General features: G+C 42.6%; 1 protein-coding gene across 4 annotated transcripts in view; it reads right to left on the reverse strand.

The window, feature by feature from the left end:
• Window positions 1-22,264, reverse strand: part of VSTM4 (V-set and transmembrane domain containing 4) — a 678,267-nt gene that overhangs the window by 524,830 nt on the left and 131,173 nt on the right. For all 4 annotated transcript variants that reach the window (XM_089680004.1, XM_089680005.1, XM_089680003.1 and 1 more), the window contains one exon: window positions 1,658-2,041. In XM_089680004.1, coding sequence (XP_089536130.1) covers window positions 1,658-2,041 — 384 coding nt within the window. The remainder of the gene's footprint in view (window positions 1-1,657; window positions 2,042-22,264) is intronic.

A 22,264-nucleotide genomic window follows, 5' to 3' on the forward strand; every position in this document is an offset into this window, starting at 1 on the left:
TTTTTATAATGGTAAGTCTTTCAATGCCAAACCACTTACAGTATGTGCTTTTCTTGGAGATCTCTTCTTTGGATGAATAAACTGATGGATTTTAACAGTTTCTTTTTCATTGCCTGACTTTCTCCCTGTGCTAAACTATCATATAAGGACTGGGGAATTTTAAAAGAGTGAGTGGCCCTTTATGGTTTTTTAATTGTACCTATGTGAAGTTTCAAAGGGTGGAAGTCAGAGCAAATTGTAATGCAGTTCGGCCTGGTTAGGTTAGGTTGGGTCTTGTTTAGCCTAAGAACAAATAAACAACACATTCCCTGTGTCTGGGACTTTAAAGGTGCCTATAAACTCAGTACATAAACAATACTACTATAATGTATCAGTTTATTGTATTAAAAAGACATTAAAATGTCTGGTCTATTTCAACCAACATAATTTCTTTTTTACATATCCACATGGCACATAAGAATTCTACAAATCCCACCCTGCTCTTTTTCACGCGGCTTCTTTATTTTTGTTGGAACTCAGAAATTAATTTCAAGATGGCTTTGACAGGGGATAATTATACAATCCTATCAGGAAGCATTTCATGGGTCCCAAATGCCCCACTTCTTCAGGTTCTGTGAAACTATTATATTGGTACCCAAATTTGTAATCAAAAGACTGGGGACCTTCTACTTCACCAAACTTCCCCCTGGGAGGAAGACTAACTCCCTACAGGCCAATGGGCTTCAAATGTTTTCCCAAATAAAAAAGGAAAGGGGAAGAAAGATCACAACTATAATGCAACTGTATCAGCCCTCCTATTTTAGTTCTCAGATGATCATGCAGTGGGACAGACTTTTACGGCAATATATCACCTATAGGTATGTTACCAATGTATAGACAGAATAAGCACCAAACAAATGTTCCTCAGGCAGAGAAAGTCACTCCTTACTCAGGTGGGCCATATCAGGTGATATGTTTAACCTGTTGTTACATCACTGGATTGAATGGGCTCTTGCTCTCCGGATTTGGTCATGTTCTTCTGTGTTTACATATTAACTATTTATGTGTTGTATCAAGCTGTGGCTTATACCTAATTAAAATATCAACCCAGTAAAAACAGAATTGTGTTATTGGTTTGGTATTTATGGTAACGTCAGTGTAAAGGGAAAAGTGAATGCTGGATCAGTCAAGATGTGTGAGCATGTGAAGTACATAGCATGCTTCTGTAATGCTTGAGGATGACACAACCCTTTCTTATTTGATGTGGAATAAGATGGGAAGAAACAGGAGTCTATTGAACAATGTTAGAATCGCATAAGTTGTGCAAAAATTTAGTGCAAACTGCCCCTAATACCTTGTGATTAGCCTCCTTGAGATTAATGGCTCAATGTGGATTGAACCTCAGTCCTGGTAAATTATTTTTTTGTATTCTAGTTACTAAAAATGCTTCTTTAACTATTAAATTCACTGAATTGTCAAAATGTATAATAAAATAGATGTGTTTGTTATTCATAATATGATTTAGCAGTACAGAATGTTAAATGCAACTGAAATTTATTAACCACCGTAGACCTTGTTTATATATTTTAATACATTTTTTGAGTAATTTATGCACTATTTATATACAAATTTTTATAATATGTTAGTAGCAATTTTATATACTGAAAAGTTCACATACCTTTTAGCTGGGTGCTTGCAGTCCCATTAGAAACTGCGCTCCAGTGGTTTCTGTACTGAGCCACCTCCTGTACACGACATATATACTGTCCCTCATTAGATGGATGCAAGTAGGTCAACACAAGTCGGTAAATGTGACCTGGTTTTTCATTGCTTAGTTCTCCTTTTTTACTCCAATTTGCAGAGATGTGTCTCTTACCATACTTTGTAATCCTGCCAATTGTTTGTTCATATCCAGAAGCTGGAGAAAACACCCAACGTACAGTCAACAGGCTGTCCAGCTTTCTCTTCTGAGATATGGAGCACCATATAGAAGCATTCCCTCCCAAGGGGTGCAAAGCCCAGGGGGATGGATAAACAGTCACATTTAGAGCACAGCAAAGACCTGGAAAGAGATAAAAGTCAGACTTTGACAAGACAGAGATTCACAAGTCTAAACATATTTATTGTTGTTTTGTGTATGCTGTCTTTATCCTTGTAAGGACCAAAAAAACCTATTTCCTGACAAGCTCCATGTCAGCACTGCTGGTTGAGGCCCCGCCCACCCCCTGCCTGATCAGGATGTAATTCAATACATTTTTGACCCACCTCAGCCTAAGCGTTCCTTTTTCTTCCTCCTGCAATTAGGACAGGTGGCGTCTCCCCTCCTAGCTGGTCTAATGGCTGTCTGTCTGTCCAGAGTTGCTCTCAAGGTTGGATGCAGACTCTGTACTCCTTTGCTAACAGCAGTTTGACCAGGGAGCTGCGCTGCTGGTCCTCAGGGTGGTATCAGGCCATGGTAAAGTACTGCCGGCTATGGGGTGTTACATCGGTAGGGGTTCCTTGGTGGCTGCTGGCAGGAATAAAATCCTTCTATGGTGGCTTTTCATGGTGGCTGCTGGGGATGGACACTGCTAAGGGGAGCGGCGCTGGTTTCCCCGCTTCTTACCAGCGCCGCTCGGTCAGTGTCTGAGGGCCAGCGTGGAGCGCAGGCTGCGGCCCTCTTTGAGCATATGCAAGACCGCTCAGCTAATCAGGAGAAGGGAAGTGGGGCCAGGCTTAAGGGAGCAAAAATTTAAAGATGCTTCTGGCTGAAGCATCTGGCTCTTATCTGATTGTGTGCTCCTGCAGTCTGCCTGTGCCTGTTATTCCATATAGTTTCCAACATTCTAAAATTGAGGGCAGCATTCCAAGCACTCCTGGCTTTCAAAAGCTCATTCAGGATGCACCCGTTCTGATGACGTTGTACAATACAATGTCAGTAGCCTACATTCGCAGACAGGGGGGCACCCGCAGCATACCCCTCCTGAGGGAGGTTACTCCAGTTATGGAATGGGCCCAAGCCAACTTACAACTGCTAACAGCAATGTATATGCCTAGTCGCTTGAAGACCCAGGCAGATTATCTATACAGAACTAGTTTGGACAACAACGAGTGGGTCCTTTCACCTCACGTTTTTCGGAGTCTAGTGGATTGTCCCTTTCTCTCGGAGATAGACCTGATTGTCTCCCCAGAGAATACCAAACTACCTAATTTTTTCTCCAGGATCAGTCACCCACAAGCTGTGGGGTAGATGCGCTGACAATGGCATGGACTGTGTATGCCTTCCTTCCAATTCCAGTGATTCTCAGCTTGCTGCACAGAATACACCTGGAGAGGGTGACCGTTTTGTCAGTAATACCAGATTGGCAAAAGAGACCCTGGTACCCGCTACTCTGTTCAGTGAACATCAGAGAACCATACCCTCTACCAGTGACACCGGATCTGCTCATGTACTGCTGATTCATCACCCCGCTTTGAAGAAACTCAGGCTGATGGCCTGGGTCTTGAAAAGTAAAGGCTGATCAATCTAGGATGCTCAACTAAGGTCACAGATACATTGATGAAGGACAGCACCAACACAGCCTATAACAGGATATGGAGCAAGTTCATGAAATTTGCAAACAGGCATGGCTTTGTGCCAGATACCCCGAGAGTATGCCACTTTTGGAATTCCTCCAGGCAGGGCTGGATATAGGTCTGTCTGTGAGTACTCTGAAGGCTCACGTTTCTGCTCTCTCTGCTTTTACAGGTACCATATGGGCATTAGTCTCTTTAGTGGTTCAGTTCTTTAAGGCAGCTATCCACCAAAGACCACCCAAGCCTCTGATTTTCCCAAAATAGGACTTGCCACTGGTGTTGGACTTCCTCTCATCAGACACCTTCAGTCATCCTGTCTCACTATGGCATCTTACTCTGAAAACAGTGTTTCTCGTGGAGATAACATCAGCCAGAAGATTCTCGGAACTAGCAGCCTTAGGGTTTAAAGAACCCTTTCTTTCATTCTTTCCAGATAGGGTCATGCTTAGACCAATGCTAAGATTCGTACCCAATGTTGCCTCCAGGTTTCACATAATGCAAGATATTACACTCCCGATGCTCCTTTCAGAAAATTCCCAGGACCCAAGTACATTGGATGTTGGGCACTCATTGAGAGGCTATGTGGATGCTACTTCTGAGCTGAGGAAGTCAGATCATCTTTTTACCATCCCTAATGGTGCACGGAAAGGCTTGAGAGCTTCTAGTAGAGTAATTGCTATATGGCTGGTCAATACCTTCTCTTTAGCTTACAGAACAAGAGGGTTGCCTGTGCCTGAGGGGGTCACAGCTCATTCCACTAGAGGGAATTCAAGCTCATGGGTAGCAGTAGTCTGAGTTTCCTCGGAAACAATCTGCAAAGTGGCTACATGGTCTTCTGTTCATACCTTCATGACTCATTATTGTATAGAACCTGCAATTTTTACTACTGTTGATTTTGGCCGGGGTGCCTTGGCCTCTGCTTCCAGTCAAAATTAAATTAGTTTTGCATTACCCTCCCATGTGTGGCTAGGTAAATCCCAGCTGTGTTGACATGGAGCCATCAGAAAAACAGAAAATTTAATTCAGATACTTACTGTAATTTTCCTTTCCTGACGATCTCCATGGCAGCACAAATCCCACCCAATTTAGTAGTACGAGTTACAGAACACCTAGGCTGAGGTGGGTCAAAAATGTATTGAGTTACGTCCTGATCAGGCAGGGGGTGGGTGGGGCCTCACCCAGCTGTACTGCCATGGAGCTTGTCAGGAAAGAAAAATTACGGTAAGTATTTGAATTCAATTTGCCGTTTTTTTTTTCTTCTAAATATAAAACATTGCATATGAATATTTTGTCTTCTCATTTGCATTCAGTAGACCTTTCCTTTTCTCTTTCCTTTCCTTTCCTTACTAGACAATTAAAGATTTCAATTAGAAGTGGGGAGAGTGATAGCAAATACTCATTTCATTTCCCTCCCTGCTATTCACACAAGGTAATTAAAAGTTTCATTTAGAGGAGGGGAGAGTGACAGAAAACAGCTTCTGCTGTGATTTCTCTTAAAAAAAAGTATTCTGTAAATCTTGTATAGGAATAAAGTTAACTTTGGGCTCCAGTTCATTTGGGAGGAGCACACCTCTTATGCACATGATAATGCAATTCCATTTTAATTTCCTACCTACACAGCCAGTCTTTTAACTGTTATGTTTATGCGTGTAAGCTTTGCAATTGATAGACTTTGGTTTGCATCTAAGTACTGTATGTTTGTTTCTCCACTCTGTGAAGCCTATTTCATGGGTACATTCTGTATGTTTGCATATTTGTGAAATAAAGAATTTATAGAATAAGTAAAACAAAAAAAGTCAGGTAAAAACATATAAACTTTAAAAAAGATAAACCTGAATTGACCCAAAGACATTAAAGTTTGCAGTTTAGTCTGGGAGGGCAAATATTGGTGCCTATGTAGCAAGTAAATGAATAAGCCTCCCAGTAATGCTATTACTAGGCTGCAGCTAGAAGGAGTGCTAATGAGTTGTAGTGTCAGGACGCTAATACCAACAAGCCATCAAGCTCACATTAAACTCAGAATGACCACTTGAGCAACATATGTTTTCTGCTCTCCTCATGATACAAGTTAGTCACACTTGGTTTATGCTATCTTTGTTCAGTTTTGTGCTTCTTCTAACATTCACTTTCTCTGTTTAGTATCCTATACTGTATGTAGGTAATGGTAATTCTCTAAAACAAATTGATGCTGTATAACATGATCCATTTCTGTTTAAAACATTAAGCTCAGAATGAGTAAGTGAGCAACATGTGTTTTCTGCTCTCCTCTTATTACAGATACTGAAGGATGCATCTTTGTCAGACCTTACATTCAGATCACTGATAATCCTGTAACATTTGGGGGCTCCATCTGGGATTACACACATACCAGGGCTTAAGTGAAACACATAGTGATATTCCAAGGGATGTCAAACCATACATGTCAGACTTATCAGTAACTGATAATTCTATTCTAGATAAAGTTACCAAAGCAGAGAGGTAAGTCAGACTAAGTGGCACTGTTAGGCCTAAATTAACCATGATACATGTCACACAGGCACAGGAAACAGAAGAGGTCATAGGCTATGCAATACCACTTGTAACACCCTATTATTCAGACTAGAGGATGTTAAAAGAAACACAAAGGTGGTAGTGTCCTTCAACTCAGTGGCACACAGTTTGGTGAAAAGCTTTATGGATTTTGTAGGCTGAACTGCAGGACTTTGTTAGAAGGCAGTGAATGAGGGACTAAATTTCCCAGAGGAGCTGAAGTGTGGGTGGAGACATATAAAGGTAGAAACTTGGGAACAGATGCAGGACGTGAGCTGGGAGAGAGCTGGAAGGAAGGTGTGAGGAGAAAGCTGTGTAGAATGCTGGAGAACCGGACCAGGACACAGAATGGGAAAGCGGAGAAAGATGGAGGAATAGCCGACCTCTGACATTGCCAAAGAATCTGGAGAATTACCCTGTCTGCCGAAGACCCCAAGGGCTGCTGTCACAAATGACCTCTACAAGAGGAACTGCAGGACCACTGGGGGCCCCCATCTACAGAGAGACCACCAGTGACTGGAATGATGCCTCAGATTGGGTGAGAGAGTCACAATCTCCAGTCAATTAAGTTGCTACTGACATTCTGTTGAATCAGCCATTCTCTATACAGTTACAGACATTGTTCACAAGTTACACAAGTTGAGGTGTACTTCATCTGGCCTATCACCAAACACTTCGCCAGCGTAATCCAGTCACACCACTGTTTCCTCTGCAATTGGTCTACAGCAATCAAAGTACACTTGTTATTGTTACCATTTGCTACTGCAGCCTAGAAAGGAATTAACCCTTTGCCAATAAGTGCTTCTGCCTACCCTTTAAACCTCTTGCTTAAAACCTGCATCTCATCTAAATTATGATTCGGCATTTATATTGATGGCAAGCTTGCAAAATATTTGGTTTTTATGATTAGTCATAATTAATATTAATATGTGTGAATGGTCTTTGACAAATGGTAGTATTTACTATTCTTCAATTATAGCTGAGACCAAAAGATATACAAGTTAGGTTGAGTATACTATATTTAGATATAGTTGGTTAAAAGTATTTGGTAGTTATGTCAAGGTTATTAGAAGTGACTTACTATTACATTACGTATTTTAATGGAATCTGTGTGTATTTAGTTTACGTCTCTAACATTGATACATATATAGTTTAGTGATTATACATTGATATGTTCTTAAGCTATATTATTCTTTACGTCATTAGCTTATAATATTATTTACATCAGCATTCATATGTTCCTGTCCATCAAACATCATATGTATAGCATCCTTTCCTTATATGAAATGGCTTTGCTAAGCAGTAATAATTTCCATAGAAGGTATTAAGATCACTAACTATGACGTACATTTGCCTCTTAAAAGTCCATGAGACAACGGACATAGGAGACACTCACTCACACACACACTTACAAGCTACATGACTCTTGCATACACACGTCTGAGAAGCTGCAACAGGTGCATACTGAGATCACTTCCGGCTACAATATAGTCACATCCGGCTTTTCCTTCTTCACAAAGTCATTGAGATGGACAAGGACATGGAGTATCGCACATGGCAAGGACAGCCATGACAGATAATGGTGACTCTTTGTTTTAAACTTTCGCTTGTCATTTTTACAATAGTTTTATCTACATGGAACTGTTCATAATACGCTTTACATTGTTATTTGACACCATTGTGTGATAGAATAAAATCACACTTCATTTTTTATTTCAATGGCTCTTTCATTCATAATCGCCTCAAGACACTAGAAGAAGTATTATATGTGTCTAAAAATCCAACATTTTGGTGAGCCAGCCACCGCCGAACGTTTTTTCTACGGTTTTTTCCCATACCTTGCTAAGGGGGAAAAACGCACAATTCTGTGATTGTCAAGTTTTGGGAAAAACACGGTGAAAATAACCTAGCAGAACAGGCGATTAAACAGACGTGGACGAGAATTCCAGTGACTGAGCCGGGTCAAACGAGAAAATCTTCTGATTACGGTGAGTAACAATTATGGAATTTATTGATGACTTAGTTAATGAAAGCAAGTTAGAATTTAAAGATGTTTCTTTATATCCTGAAGACAGTCAGCTATGGCACTATATGTATAACGAATGTTTACAGGCCAATATTCAGATGGATAAATCTAGATTTACTGTCCACAGACAGCGTAAAAAGATATCTAACATCTTAAATTTAGTAAGAATATTCAACAAAATGATTTTGAATGTTGATTTATCTGTTAAAAAAGTTTGTACATTAAAACAGACAGAATGTAACACTGTACAGAATACAGAAAAGCATGAAAATTTGTCTCAAGATGCTCCTAGTTTCCCAAACTGTGACATTTTTTGTAATTACCTAGAGAATCTTGAGGAACAAATTGACTTAAAGACAAATCTTTTGTTAAGACTGCAGAATGACAGTAAACAGGTTGCCATGATAAACACAGATGACAAACAGAGTGATTCAAAATCAGAGCCACGGCTGTCCGATATCTCTGAAAGTTCGAATATTGACTCTGATGACGAAACACAAATTAAACATAAAGAATTGTTATGTAAAACTGCAAAACTTAAGTTGCAAATACATAATCAATTAATGAAAGTTTTAAAAGACATCCCTGCTTATGATCCAGATAAAGATATCTACAGCAACATGGAAATATATGAAATGCATGTCAAATGCCATCAGATTTCAGATCATGACATAAATTATTTATTTCCGATGTGGCTACCAATTAAATTTATGTCTCGAATTAAAAATTCTGTTGTTAACGATAAAGATCAGAAAAAACATAATGACGCGACAGACAGACTGCGACAATTGCTGTTATGTTCAACAGGTGAAGACGTACCTTCTGTAGAAATGCTAGACTTACTTCAGACTACTGCTGACGAAGACCCTTTTGAATTTAAAAATAAGTTTTCCAAAGCATATAAAATTATATTTGGAGTAGAAAATGAGGAAGACTCAGCTATGATCAAAGCTATTGTAAAGAAATTCACGTATTTAGACCAAGTAACCATTGTCATAGCAGAGGAAAAACAAAATTTGAATGATATAGTAAGTTTCATTGACAAAATTTGGAGGAAATTGAAAAATAGCAATCTCACTTATGAGGTAGCTGCGCTTCAAAGTGACAAAAACAGTCAGATTACAGTTATGCCAGGAACTACAGGTCCCAGTAAGAATGACAACGACAGATGCAAGCAAGTGAGTCATAAAGAGAATAACACATGCTTTCACTGTCATAAACAAGGTCATATCAGACGCCATTGTTGGAAGTTTAAATTTGACTCACAAATAAAGAAAATGGAAATAAAAAGTGAAAAAGCAGCTTTTGTACAACCTGCTTTGTTGTGTAATGATAAAAATTTAACTGAATTGCCTTATGCCTCATCAGTTAAACAAATTCATACGACTAGAAACAACTGTTCTGACAACAGGGTGAGAAGGGCTGTCACTGACAGAAATGGTTTATTACCAGTTCCAAAAATAGAATCACGTCCACATTCATCCCCGATATCGTTAGAATTTGTCGCTCCAATTGTATTGGATGACAATGGAAGGCCTTTTATAGACGGATTACTAAATGGTAAAAAGATTAAATTCCTAATTGACAGCGGATCTGAGATTAATCTTACCAGAGAAAACGTACCTGTGAAACCAAATTCACCCATGTGTAAAATAAAAGGTTTTAATAATACAGGTCATTCCACTGCCAGACAGGTGCCTAATGTAACATTTGAAATACCTGGGCTAGTGAAAACTAACATTGATATTTGGTATAGTAATGCCACCGAGAATATTCTTGGCATTGATTTTATCAATAAGCAAAAGTGGATTATTGATATTATGACCAAAGTTATTTGGAGGAATCCATCTAGGCCCAAATCAATGTTAATGGATCCTTCTATATACAGTGATGTTGGTTTCAAATCTAAAATGTCTACAGCACAAAAATGGCCTGATACTGATGGTAATTGTGCTTTAAAAGAATTGGTACAACGTTTTCCAAGTTTGTGGTCAAAATTTAAAAATGACATAGGAACTTTGAAAGATACAGAATTGAATATTGAGGGAAAAGATCCTAAAGCCCTTAATCAATATGAATTACCACGAGAATCAATAGGACCACTTTCTGCCATTATTCAAGAGTTTGTACAACTTGGCATTTTAAAGAAAACACAATCAGTGGTAAATAACTGTATTTGGCCTATCAAAAATGCTGACAATTCATATTCTTTGTCAGTTGATTTCAGGACACTGAATAAACATATTACAAATAACAAAGCAGTTGTTCCTGATCATTCTAATATCAAGTTACATTTAAAGGCCGAATCCAAAGTGTTTTCTGTTTTGGAAATCGATAACAGTCATTTTTCGATCCCCATAGCTAAAAGTTGTCAATACAAGTTAGCTTTTAAGTTTCAGAAAGAGACCTATGCATTCACTCGATTAGTAGCTGGTTTAGACATCAGTGATGGTGTAGTCCATGAGTCCATAGAAAAAATTCTATCACAATTTTCAAGGCCAGAATGCATTTTTCAGCATGTAAATACAATTATGCTAAGTACGCAGAATGTTAACGAACATATTACTCTTTTGTCTGAGTTATTTATGTTGTTACAGGATGAAGGTCTAAAATTAAACCTGGAAAGAGTTCAGCTGATGAAAAGTCAGGTGAAATGCTTTCACATGCAGATCAGTCAAGGAAAGAGACAATTATTGCAGGAAACAGTCAGAGCTATCACTGCCTTTCCAGTTCCTACAACACATAAAGCATTGCAACAATTTTTGAAAAACATAAATCATTGCAAAGAGTTTATACATGGTTTCGCAGAGAAAGTTAAGCCATTATATCATCTTTTGAAGAGTAAAAATAACATAGTTGACCAATGAGAATAATGCTTTAAAAGTGTTGAAAAAGGATTTGCAGAATGCGCCAGCATTAGGTACAGTTGAGGTTTGTTCCAATGCTCCTTTTGTTGTGAAAACTCATGTATCTGATAATGCAATTTCAGTAACTTTGTCTCAATTAAAAGAAGGTGATGAAAGACTAATTAGTTACTTTTCCAGAAATTTATCACCATTGGAAAGAACTTTTACATCAGAGGCACAACAACTGTTGAGTTTCTTTTATGCAATCAAAGCTTCACAAAGCACAGTAAAGTCACATAGTATCATATTACAGTCTCCTGACAGTTCACTAAGAAGAATTCTTGAGGAAGATACATTCAGAGAATGTGGTGAAAGGTATCCTCAGTGGATAAGAGCACTGTTAGCCAAACACATTGTGATAGGTACAGCTGCATCAGACAAGTCTCTACCGCACATTCATAGCAACACACGCATTACTGAAGAACACTCTAACACCAGAATAATGACATCAGCACAGAAAACAGTTACGCATATTTCTAATATTATAGGGATGAGAACAAAGGCATAAACCTTTGTCATCTCTGGGGTGATACAAAACCTTTCCTTGTTTAGTAAAACAGGGTTTTGCGGTCATGACCTATGATGAAATATTGCGTCCTGTCATACCTAAATTTCACACTACTTTTGTATTCTAGTTTAGGTAATTTTAGACAGGATTAGGACAGTATTTTGATTGATATATAGAGGTTTTCTGTAAAAGGAAATAGGAAGTAATGTTACTTCACAATATGTGTTCCAAACTCATAAACTGATTGTTCCATAATCTTTCATATTTGTCGAAAAAAGGTGCAAGAATAATGAAATGTTTGTGCCAAAGTAATGATACTGCATTTCTTCACAGAAATGACATCTAAAATCAAACATGAAGCGTAACAATCTCCTACAAGCCAACTTTAAGGAATTCGGACGTTAAAGAAGAGATCTTCATATGGAAGAAGATTGAACAAGAGCTTAATACTTCACACTTGTGACTGATTTATCACATTCAACAAGAATGTTTCTACATTACAGAACTTAAAGAAGATATTATATAGACATTGCATGAAGAAAAGATTCATCAAGAGGAAATCTATTTATTAGTGATAAAATAATTTATTATTGATAATATTGTTGTAGGTCACATATACATTTTAATGATCCTTTTATTCCGATACTTACATCCATATTGGGATAATATTATTATTATTATTTTTTATTTTTTTACATATTCATATACGGAATATTTTTTGGTTAAAACTTCATAGAGTTATTCCAGTTATTAGAATATCTTTTGTTAAAAGATTTAAGAAACATATTACTCTTATAGGAGCAATATAAACTTATGACACATTTTAGAATGGAAAAGTATATTTCCGGAGAGTTAAAATATTATACAAATATGGAAATATACTACATTAATTATTATTACATCATTTAATTATTTTTATTATTACTATATTATCATATATCATTTAAAATTAACATTATGATTAAGAATTTTTAGGAAGAGAAACTGAAGATAAGGTATAGAGTTTTGAAGGAAAGTTATTTTTGATTGGTCCAGTTATGAAGAATATATACGATCATTTGGTATAAGACGGTGTGTATGGGACATGAATGAAGTGTGCATTGATTAAGCATTAATTCTGAACTAATCATAATAAGGGGGACATGTTAAATCTAAATTATGATTCGGCATTTATATTGATGGCAAGCTTGCAAAATATTTGGTTTTTATGATTAGTCATAATTAATATTAATATGTGTGAATGGTCTTTGACAAATGGTAGTATTTACTATTCTTCAGTTATAGCTGAGACCAAAAGATATACAAGTTAGGTTGAGTATACTATATTTAGATATAGTTGGTTAAAAGTATTTGGTAGTTATGTCAAGGTTATTAGAAGTGACTTACTATTACATTACGTATTTTAATGAAATCTGTGTGTATTTAGTATACGTCTCTAACATTGATACATATATAGTTTAGTGATTATACATTGATATGTTCTTAAGCTATATTATTCTTTACGTCATTAGCTTATAATATTATTTACATCAGCATTCATATGTTCCTGTCCATCAAACATCATATGTATAGCATCCTTTCCTTATATGAAATGGCTTTGCTAAGCAGTAATAATTTCCATAGAAGGTATTAAGATCACTAACTATGACGTACATTTGCCTCTTAAAAGTCCATGAGACAACGGACATAGGAGACACTCACTCACACACACACTTACAAGCTACATGACTCTTGCATACACACGTCTGAGAAGCTGCAACAGGTGCATACTGAGATCACTTCCGGCTACAATATAGTCACATCCGGCTTTTCCTTCTTCACAAAGTCATTGAGATGGACAAGGACATGGAGTATCGCACATGGCAAGGACAGCCATGACAGATAATGGTGACTCTTTGTTTTAAACTTTCGCTTGTCATTTTTACAATAGTTTTATCTACATGGAACTGTTCATAATATGCTTTACATTGTTATTTGACACCATTGTGTGATAGAATAAAATCACACTTCATTTTTTATTTCAATGGCTCTTTCATTCATAATCGCCTCAAGACACTAGAAGAAGTATTATATGTGTCTAAAAATCCAACAAAGAGATAGTGTCTGTGCTTGCCTAAATCCTTTTTTAAGGAACTTCCATCTATTGCAACCAAGGACATCTGAATTGTAGTTTACCAACTGGGCCCCAACAAGAGAGCAGAAGTTCTTTCACTGCAGTTAAAGGGAATTTGGCCTTCCTAATTAAAGATCTATTTCCTTATCTCAGATTTGAACCTTGTTCAGCTTCTGAGGGCCCAAAGTGAGCCAGCCTTATTCTTTAGAAGTTTTTTTTCCCTTTACTCACTGGGGACAAAAACATCTCAGAGCTGAGACCTTTGGTTAAATTCTGACTTGCAGGATGTTCAAAACTGATTGAGATTGTTGCTGTATGTGTTGAGCTTTGCTTTAAGTTACTAAGAGTGATAACTTATTATTTACAATCCTATAATTTTGTGCTGCTTTACTGTGCTCATACTCATCGCTAATATAAACAAAGTTTTGGTTCTCTCTAACTTGTGTGGGAGTCCATTTTAGAGAGTTTACTCTGACCAGAAGTGTACAGTGGTATCATCAGGAGTTAGGCTTTCAGAGTGGGGTCAAGAGTGACAGGGAGCCTGAAAACAACTCAGCAACCCTTAAGGGGGGTAGCGCTACACACTCATGCTTCACTTGTAGAATTAACTGCACAGGTTGCCGGCCTTGAAAAAAAATGTACAATCTTTAATGAAGGCAAGTGCAGTGAGAAAGTCTAAAGATGATCCAGCAAGGTTGTCAGATAAAAATAATAAAATTAGAAATATGAAGAGATGTAAATAATAATAATAACCAAGGAAAGGAAAAATTTAGGCACTGCCTTAATTGTGGACAGAAAGGTCCTATGGCACCAGGGTGAATAAAAAGAGAAATGCTGCCAGGAAAGTAGAAGTGTTCACAGTGACTAGCTATGATAAAAAGTCCCAAGTCACTGCAGAGCCTAAGGAAATCCTTCACTCATCTTGACACTGTGAGTCAAAAAAGTAGCCAGAATAATAGGGAGGAAGTGCTTACTCACTTGTAATTTAGGAAGCCAGGCCATTTTTTGCTGTTCAACACTGCGCTATTATAATTGGTAATTGCGTGGTCATGCAACGCTGTACCCAAACAAAATGCCTGTCCTTTTTTTTTTCTTTTTTTTAACACAAATGGAGCTCTCTTTTGGTGTGATTTGTTCACCACTAGGTTTTTTTTATTTTTTGTGATTTCACTCAATACACTGTTTAATTGGGCAACTATATGGCAAATGTGGTTTAATGTTGATAAATGTAAGGTTATGCACTTGAGGGATAAGAATATGCATGCATCATACATACTAGGGGGGGTACAATTGGGGAATCAATGGTCGAAAAGGATATGGGAGTTCTGGTAAATCACAAGCTTAATAATGGCATGCAATGCTATGCTGCGGTTACTAAAGCGATCAAAATCCTTTCTTTTATTAAAAGAGGTATAGACTCCAGAGAGAGAGATATCATATTACTCCTGTACAAATCATTAGTAAGACCTCATCTGGAATATGCAGTTCCGTTTTTTGGGCACCAATTCACAAAAAGAACATTGAGGAACTGGAAAAAGTAGAGACGGGCAACCAAATTGATGAGGCATGGAAGAGCTCAGCTATGAGGAAAGATTAGAGGAACTGAATTTATTCTCTCTTGAGAAGAGGAGATTAAGGGTATAGGTGGAACCACACCTTTAGTTCTCTAACACTGTCAGGGATCCCGGGCCGCTCGGCGGTGCATGCATGTGCAGATCGCCGACTCGTCCCAGCCGTCGAGCACTGAGTCTTAGGCGATTGCGGCGGCTGCGCATGCACACTCGCGATTGCGGACGCACCAATGAGAGCACAGGGCACCCTATTTAAATCAGCCCTGTGCATCTCCAAATCGCCTTATGGTCTTGTTCCCTGTTCCTGTGTTCCCGATTACTCCTGTGTTCCTGATTACCTTGTTGCCGACCCAGCCTGTTCCTGATACTGCTGTCTTCTCCTGCTCTGACCCCTGGCTCATCCTGACTACTCTCTGCCTGATCCTGATTGCTCCTGTTACTGAACCTGTTATTCTTTTGCCTACCGCTCTGTACTGCCAACCCGGCCTGTCTGACCACGCATACCTCTTCACATCTGGCTATTACCTGCTCCACACCATTGGCATTCGCCTCTACCACAGCTGGTGTTTCTCGGGGGTCATGACCTGGTCTCAGGCTGCTTCAAGTCCATCCCCACCATCAGGGGCTCTGGTGAACCAGCAGACTGAGGCTTAGACTCCGCGCCCTGAGGGACTCCAGCCAGTGGACTGCTAGAGGCTACCGCTAGTCGGCTGCTGACAGAACCATAAGGCCATGACTGAGCCAGGAAGAGGTCACCCCTGGACGAGATATGCCAGCACCTGGCGGCACTCACCCAGGCGGTGAAAACACTGCAAGAGGGGTACACGCATCTGGAGGGACGTATCCAGACACTTACCGCTCCAACAGCCATGCTCTGACCCCTTGGCTGACTTCTCCTGCTCTGACCCCTGGCTAAGTTTGACCTCTCTTTTGGATATCCCTACCTGATCTGAACTACTGGTACCGACCCTGGCGAGTGACCTGACTATCCTTCTGCCTGCTGCCTTGTACTACGCTGACCCCTCTGTTACCGACCTGGCCTGTTTGACCACGCTATTGCTCATCCATCCATCCGACCCGCACGGATTAGCTGCTACTCTCCAGACCTGTCTGCCTCTTCACGTCAGGCTCTCTACTTGTCATTACCTCTGGTGATTCCTCTACCTCCCCACCCCCACCATCAGGGGCTCTGGTGAACAAGCGGACTGGAGCTTAGACTCCACGCCCTGGGGAATCCTGTCCTGTGGACTGCTAGAGTACACCAGGTGGCCCATAACAGAACCATACGGCCATGACGGAGCCTGCAAGAGGATTGACCCCGCTGGAGGAAATCTGTCAGCACCTGTCGGCTCTATCTCAAGCCATCAAGGTATTACAAGAAGGGTGCACGCACCTTGAGGGCCGTGTCCAGACGCTGGCTGCACCAGCCACCACGGTCCAGAATCCAGTCCCTCCTGCCACAGCAGAAGAACCTTCAGGACCTCCTTCCGGGTTTACGGTGTCTCTGCCCCCTCCGGAACCCCGTGTGCCTCTGCCGGAATGCTTTAATGGGAATCGGGCCAAATTCAGGGCCTTCCATAACGCATGTCTGCTGTACTTCAGGTTACAGCCGCGGACATTTTCATCCGAGTCAGTGAAGGTGGGGTTCATCATCTCGCTGCTCCAGGATGAACCCCAGGGCTGGGCCCACCGACTAATGGAAACCCAGGACCCCCAGCTGGAAATGGTAACAGGGTTTTTCAATGCGATGGCAGTCTTATATGACGACCCGCATCGCACTGCCTCCGCAGAAACAGCATTGTACGCCCTCAGGCAGGGCCGCCGGGCAGCGGAGGAATACGCCGCTGAGTTCAGACGCTGGATGGAGGACACCCAATGGAATGACGCTGCTTTACATCACCAATTTCGGATGGGTCTATCTGAGTCCCTTTAAAGATGAGTTGGCCAGGGTGGGCCTTCCTGATTCATTGGAGAACCTCATCACCCTGTCCATTCAAATTGACCGCAGACTACATGAGCGCAGGGCAGAAAGGTCCAACCAGGGTCAGAGGCCTGCATGGGTACTTCCTCGCGCTCCTCTTCAACCCCCACCTGGAGGGAACCGGAGCATGGAACATGATGACACCCCTGAACCCATGCAGCTCGGTATGACACGACCATCTCTGTCAGCGGAAGAACGCCAAAGATGACGGGTGAATAACCTGTGTCTCTATTGTGGGGAAGCCGGTCACATGGTACGTTCTTGCCCAGCGAAAATGAGTAAGTGCCACACTGTTTTTTCCTCTGTATCTGCTTCACATGCTAGTCATTCAAGTTACTTAGCATTGCCTGTTTCCTTGCAGCTTCCAGGAGGAACCGTGTCAGCGACAGCAATTGTTGACTCTGGGGCATGTAGTTGTTTTATTGATTTGGATTTTGCCACTCAACAGAGAATCCCCCTCCAGACCAGGGAATCAAGGTTAAATATCTTCTTAGCCAACGGGTCACGCATTAAGTCAGGGGTAGTAGACCGGCAAACCCCGCCTATTTGCACCACAGTGACCAATCATCATCAGGAGTTTCTCCAACTGGACGCCATTGCGTCCCCATTATTTCCAATCATTCTGGGACTTCCGTGGCTTTCCAAATTGATTGGAAAACCGGGACCATCCAGTTCCGGTCACCTTACTGCCAGGAACACTGTCACGCCCTGACTTCCTCGGCTCCCCAGCCCCTTCTACGTTTAGACGGAGACGCCAAGTTAGTCCAAATTATTCCCCCGGCCTATCATGACTTCTTAGATGTCTTTAGTAAGCGGGGGGCAGACATTCTTCCTCCCCACCGGACCTATGACTGCCCCATTGACCTTCTGCCCGGATCTGAGATCCCGTTTGGACGGATATTTCCTTTGTCAGAACGGGAACTGGGGGTACTCAAGGAGTACATAGATGAAAACCTACAGAAGGGGTTCATTCGGCCCTCCACTTCACCAGCCGGTGCTGGAATCTTTTTCGTGGAGAAGAAAGACAAGTCCTTAAGACCATGCATAGACTACCGGGACTTGAATAAAATTACGGTTAAGAACCGCTATCCCCTCCCTTTGGTCCCAAAGCTTTTCCAGAGGTTAAAGTCAGCGGTACTGTTTACTAAGTTAGACTTGAGGGGCGCGTATAACCTGGTCCGCATAAGAGAGGGGGATGAGATGAAGACCGCGTTTTGTGCTCGATTTGGGCACTTCAAGTACCTCGTTATGCCTTTCGGACTTTGTAACGCCCCAGCCACGTTTCAGCACTTCATCAATGACGTGTTTAGGGACTACCTAGACATTTTTGTTGTCGTCTACTTAGACGATATTCTAATTTTCTCGCCTTCTCTGGAGTCCCATAGGGGTCATGTTAGAAGTGTGTTGGAGCATCTACGCCAACATGGGTTGTACGCTAAGGTGGACAAATGCAGTTTTGAGCAGCACAGTATTGCATTTCTGGGGCTGATTATCTCCACCACTGGGGTTGCGATGGATCCTCAAAAAGTTTCGGCAATTCTTGAATGGCCAGTGCCCACAGACAAAAAGGGCGTACAACGCTTCATTGGGTTTGCAAATTTCTATCGGAAATTTATCAGGAACTTCTCAGGCCTTGTGTCTCCCATCACCCAGCTTACCAAACAAGGGGTACGTTTTCGGTGGACGCCCGAGGCACAGTCTGCATTTGAGACCCTGAAGAAACTGTTCACTACAACCCCCATTCTGAGTCATCCTGATTCCTCACTTCCCTACATCCTGGAGGTCGATGCATCTGAGAACGCAGTAGGGGCCATCCTTTCCCAGAGGAAAGGGACCAAGGAGCTCATGCACCCAGTGGCATTCTTTTCTAGGAAACTTACATCCGCCGAAAGAAATTACGATATCGGTGACCGGGAACTCTTGGCCATTAAAACTGCACTAGAGGAATGGAGGTATCTGCTAGAGGGGGCCACACATCCAATACTAATCTTTTTGGACCACAAGAATTTGGAATACTTGAGAACAGCCAAACGCCTGAGACCACGCCAAGCTAGATGGGCACTTTTCTTTTCCCGATTCGTGTTCCACATCACGTATAGGCCCGGGTCCAAGAACACCAAACTGGACGCCCTCTCTCGAATGTTTGAGGATCCAGAAGAAACCACTAAACCCGACACGATTCTGTCCCCTGGGAACTTTCTTGCCCTCCAAACGGAGCTCCGCTCTAGGCTTCAGTCTGCAACTGTGTTTCATGTCTCACTACTAAAGCCAGCAGTACCGGATCCTTTCCCTGATCGAAGATCCAAACCCCTGGAAGCCATAACCATCAACGAACAGGAGGAATATGAGGTAGAATCAATCTTGGATTGCAGGAAGAGGGGCGGCCAGACACAGTTCCTGATAAAATGGAAGGGCTATGGCCCTGAGGAAAATTCCTGGGAGCCGGCTCAAAATGTTCACGCCCCTAGACTTGTCCAAGAGTTCCATCGTAGCCACTCACGGAGGAGAGATCAGTTGGGCACCCGGAGGATGCCCATGGGGGGGGGGGGGCAATGTCAGTGAGCAGGCAGGCAGCAGGGCACTAGGACCCAGGTGCACTCGTCACCTATGATGTGCTGGGCAGGCACTAGGACCTAGGCTGCGCCTGTCAGGTGCAGGGCGGGCTACTTAAACAAGTTGTCAGGAGCCGCGGTGGCGTGTGACTCGGCGCAGGCGCAGTGTGCCGACTCGCACTGGTGTGCGGGCACTAGGTCCTGGCCGGCCGCGGCGACGACGGGACTCGCGCATGCGCACTCGGGACCGCGGGTGCGCGCCTGGCACCACTGACAGTGCGGGGTGCGGTATTTAAATCCGCTCTGCACTGACACTGGTTGCCGTATGGTCTATCCTGTGTTCCTGTTCCTGAAGTCTCTGTATTTTGATCGTTGCTGACCTGGATTGTCCTTGACTGTGCTGAATTCTCCTGCTCTGAGCCTCTGGCTTGCCTGACCTCTCTCTCGGATGCCCCCCTTTGGATTTGATCTTCTGTTACTGACCCGGCGAGTGACCCGACTATTCTCTGCCTGCCGCCTTGTACCTCACTGTCCCCACGGTTACCGACCCGGCCTGTCTGACCTCGCTTCTGCTCAGTCATCCATCCATCCATCCTGCTTGGATCCATCCACCTCTTCATATCAGGCTCTCATCCTGCGGATACCTCTGGCGGATTCCTCTACCACGGGTGGGTGTACTCAGGGGCCGCGACCTGGTCTCTGTCTGCTGCAAGTCCATCCCCACCATCAGGGTTCCTGGTGAATAAGCAGACTGGGACTTAGACTCCGCGCTCTGGGGAATCCTATTCCGTGGGTTACTAGAGGCCCTGCCAGGTGGTTCTTTACACCAGCCCTGCACAGACACAAGTTGCCGTATGGTCTGATCTTGTTCCTGTGTTCCTGTATTCCCGTTGTTTGAGATTCGTTGCTGACCTGCCTGGACCTGACCCCTGCTGACTTTTCCTGCTCTGACCCCTGGCTAAGTTTGACCTCTCTTTTGGATATCCCTACCTGATCTGAACTACTGGTACCGACCCCGGCGAGTGACTTGACTATCCTTCTGCCTGATGCCTTGTACTAAGCTAACCCCTCTGTTACTGACCTGGCCCGTTTGACCACGCTATTGCTCAGCCATCCATCCGACCCGCACGGATTAGCTGCTACTCTCCAGACCTGTCTGCCTCTTCACGTCAGGCTCTCTACCTGCTTTACCTCTGGTGATTCCTCTACCTCAGGTGGGTGTACTCAGGGGCCGTGATCTGGTCACTGTCCGCTCCAAGCCCATCCTCACCATCAGGGGCTCTGGTGAACAAGCGGACTGGGGCTTAGACTCCACGCCCTGGGGAACCCTGTCCTGTGGACTGCTAGAATACACCAGGTGGTCCATAACAACGACGCAGCTCTACGTCACCAATTTCGGCTGGGCCTGTCCGAACCTCTTAAGGACGAGCTGGCCAGAGTTGGTGTACCCAACACGCTAGAAGATTTGATTCAAGTGGCCATCCAAATGGACCACAGGCTGCGGGAATGCCGGCAAGAAAGGGGCAATCCGAATTTCAGACCAACATGGATGTTACCCCGGGTTCCGTTCCAATCTACTTCCCCAAGCGGGAATCGAGGTCAGGAAATGGCTGATGGGCCCGAACCGATGCAGATCGGAGTGTTGCGGCCCTCTCTGACATTTGAAGAATGCCAGAGGCGCCGGCTGAACAACTTGTGTTTATATTGTGGAGCAGCTGGCCATATAGTCCGTTCTTGTCCGGAGAAGATGCGCAAGTGTACTTCAGTTGCCTCTGCTGTGTCTTCTTCCTGCCTAAACAATGCAACTCACTTAGCTGTGCCTGTCTCCTTCCAGCTTCCCGGAAGACTCGTACCAGCGATGGCCATTATTGATTCGGGGGCATGTAGCTGCTTCATCGACCTTGGCTTTGCAGCTCATCAGCAAATTCTGTTGCAGACCTAAGAGCAGGGTCTGAATATATTTTTGGCAGATGGGTCCCAGATAAAGTCTGGATTAGTAGTTCGAGAAACTCCGCCAATCCACACTACAATAGCTGGACGCCATCAGGAGTTCCTCCGCTTGGACGCTATCGCATCCCCCATTTCCAGTAATCCTGAGACTTCCTTGGCTACGAGCCCATGTCCCTCACATCAACTGGAGAACAGGGGAAATTCAGTTCACGTCCTCTTATTGCCAGGAACACTGTGGCCTCGAGACACCCAGAGCCACTCAGTCCCTGTGTTGTGTAACCACAGAGGAACTAGTCCAGGCTATTCCTTCAGCCTACCACGCCTATCTTGAGGTTTTTAGCCCACGGGGAGCAGACATCCTTCCCCCACTCCGGGCATACGATTGCCCAATTGACCTCTTGCCGGGTTCTGAGTTTCCGTTTGGCCGAATCTTCCCTCTATCAGAACGGGAGTTGGGGGCCTTGAAAGAGTACATCGAGGAGAGCCTCAAAAAAAGGATTTATCCAGCCGTCCACATCTCTGCGGGTGCTGGAATCTTCTTTGTCGAAAAGAAAGATCAGTCGCTGAGACCCTGTGTGGACTACCGGGAACTAA

This window comes from Staurois parvus, unplaced genomic scaffold (genome assembly GCF_062004578.1).
Source record: "Staurois parvus isolate SC_StPar_1 unplaced genomic scaffold, SC_StPar_1.0 ptg000234l, whole genome shotgun sequence".
Classification (NCBI taxonomy): Eukaryota; Metazoa; Chordata; class Amphibia; order Anura; family Ranidae; genus Staurois; species Staurois parvus.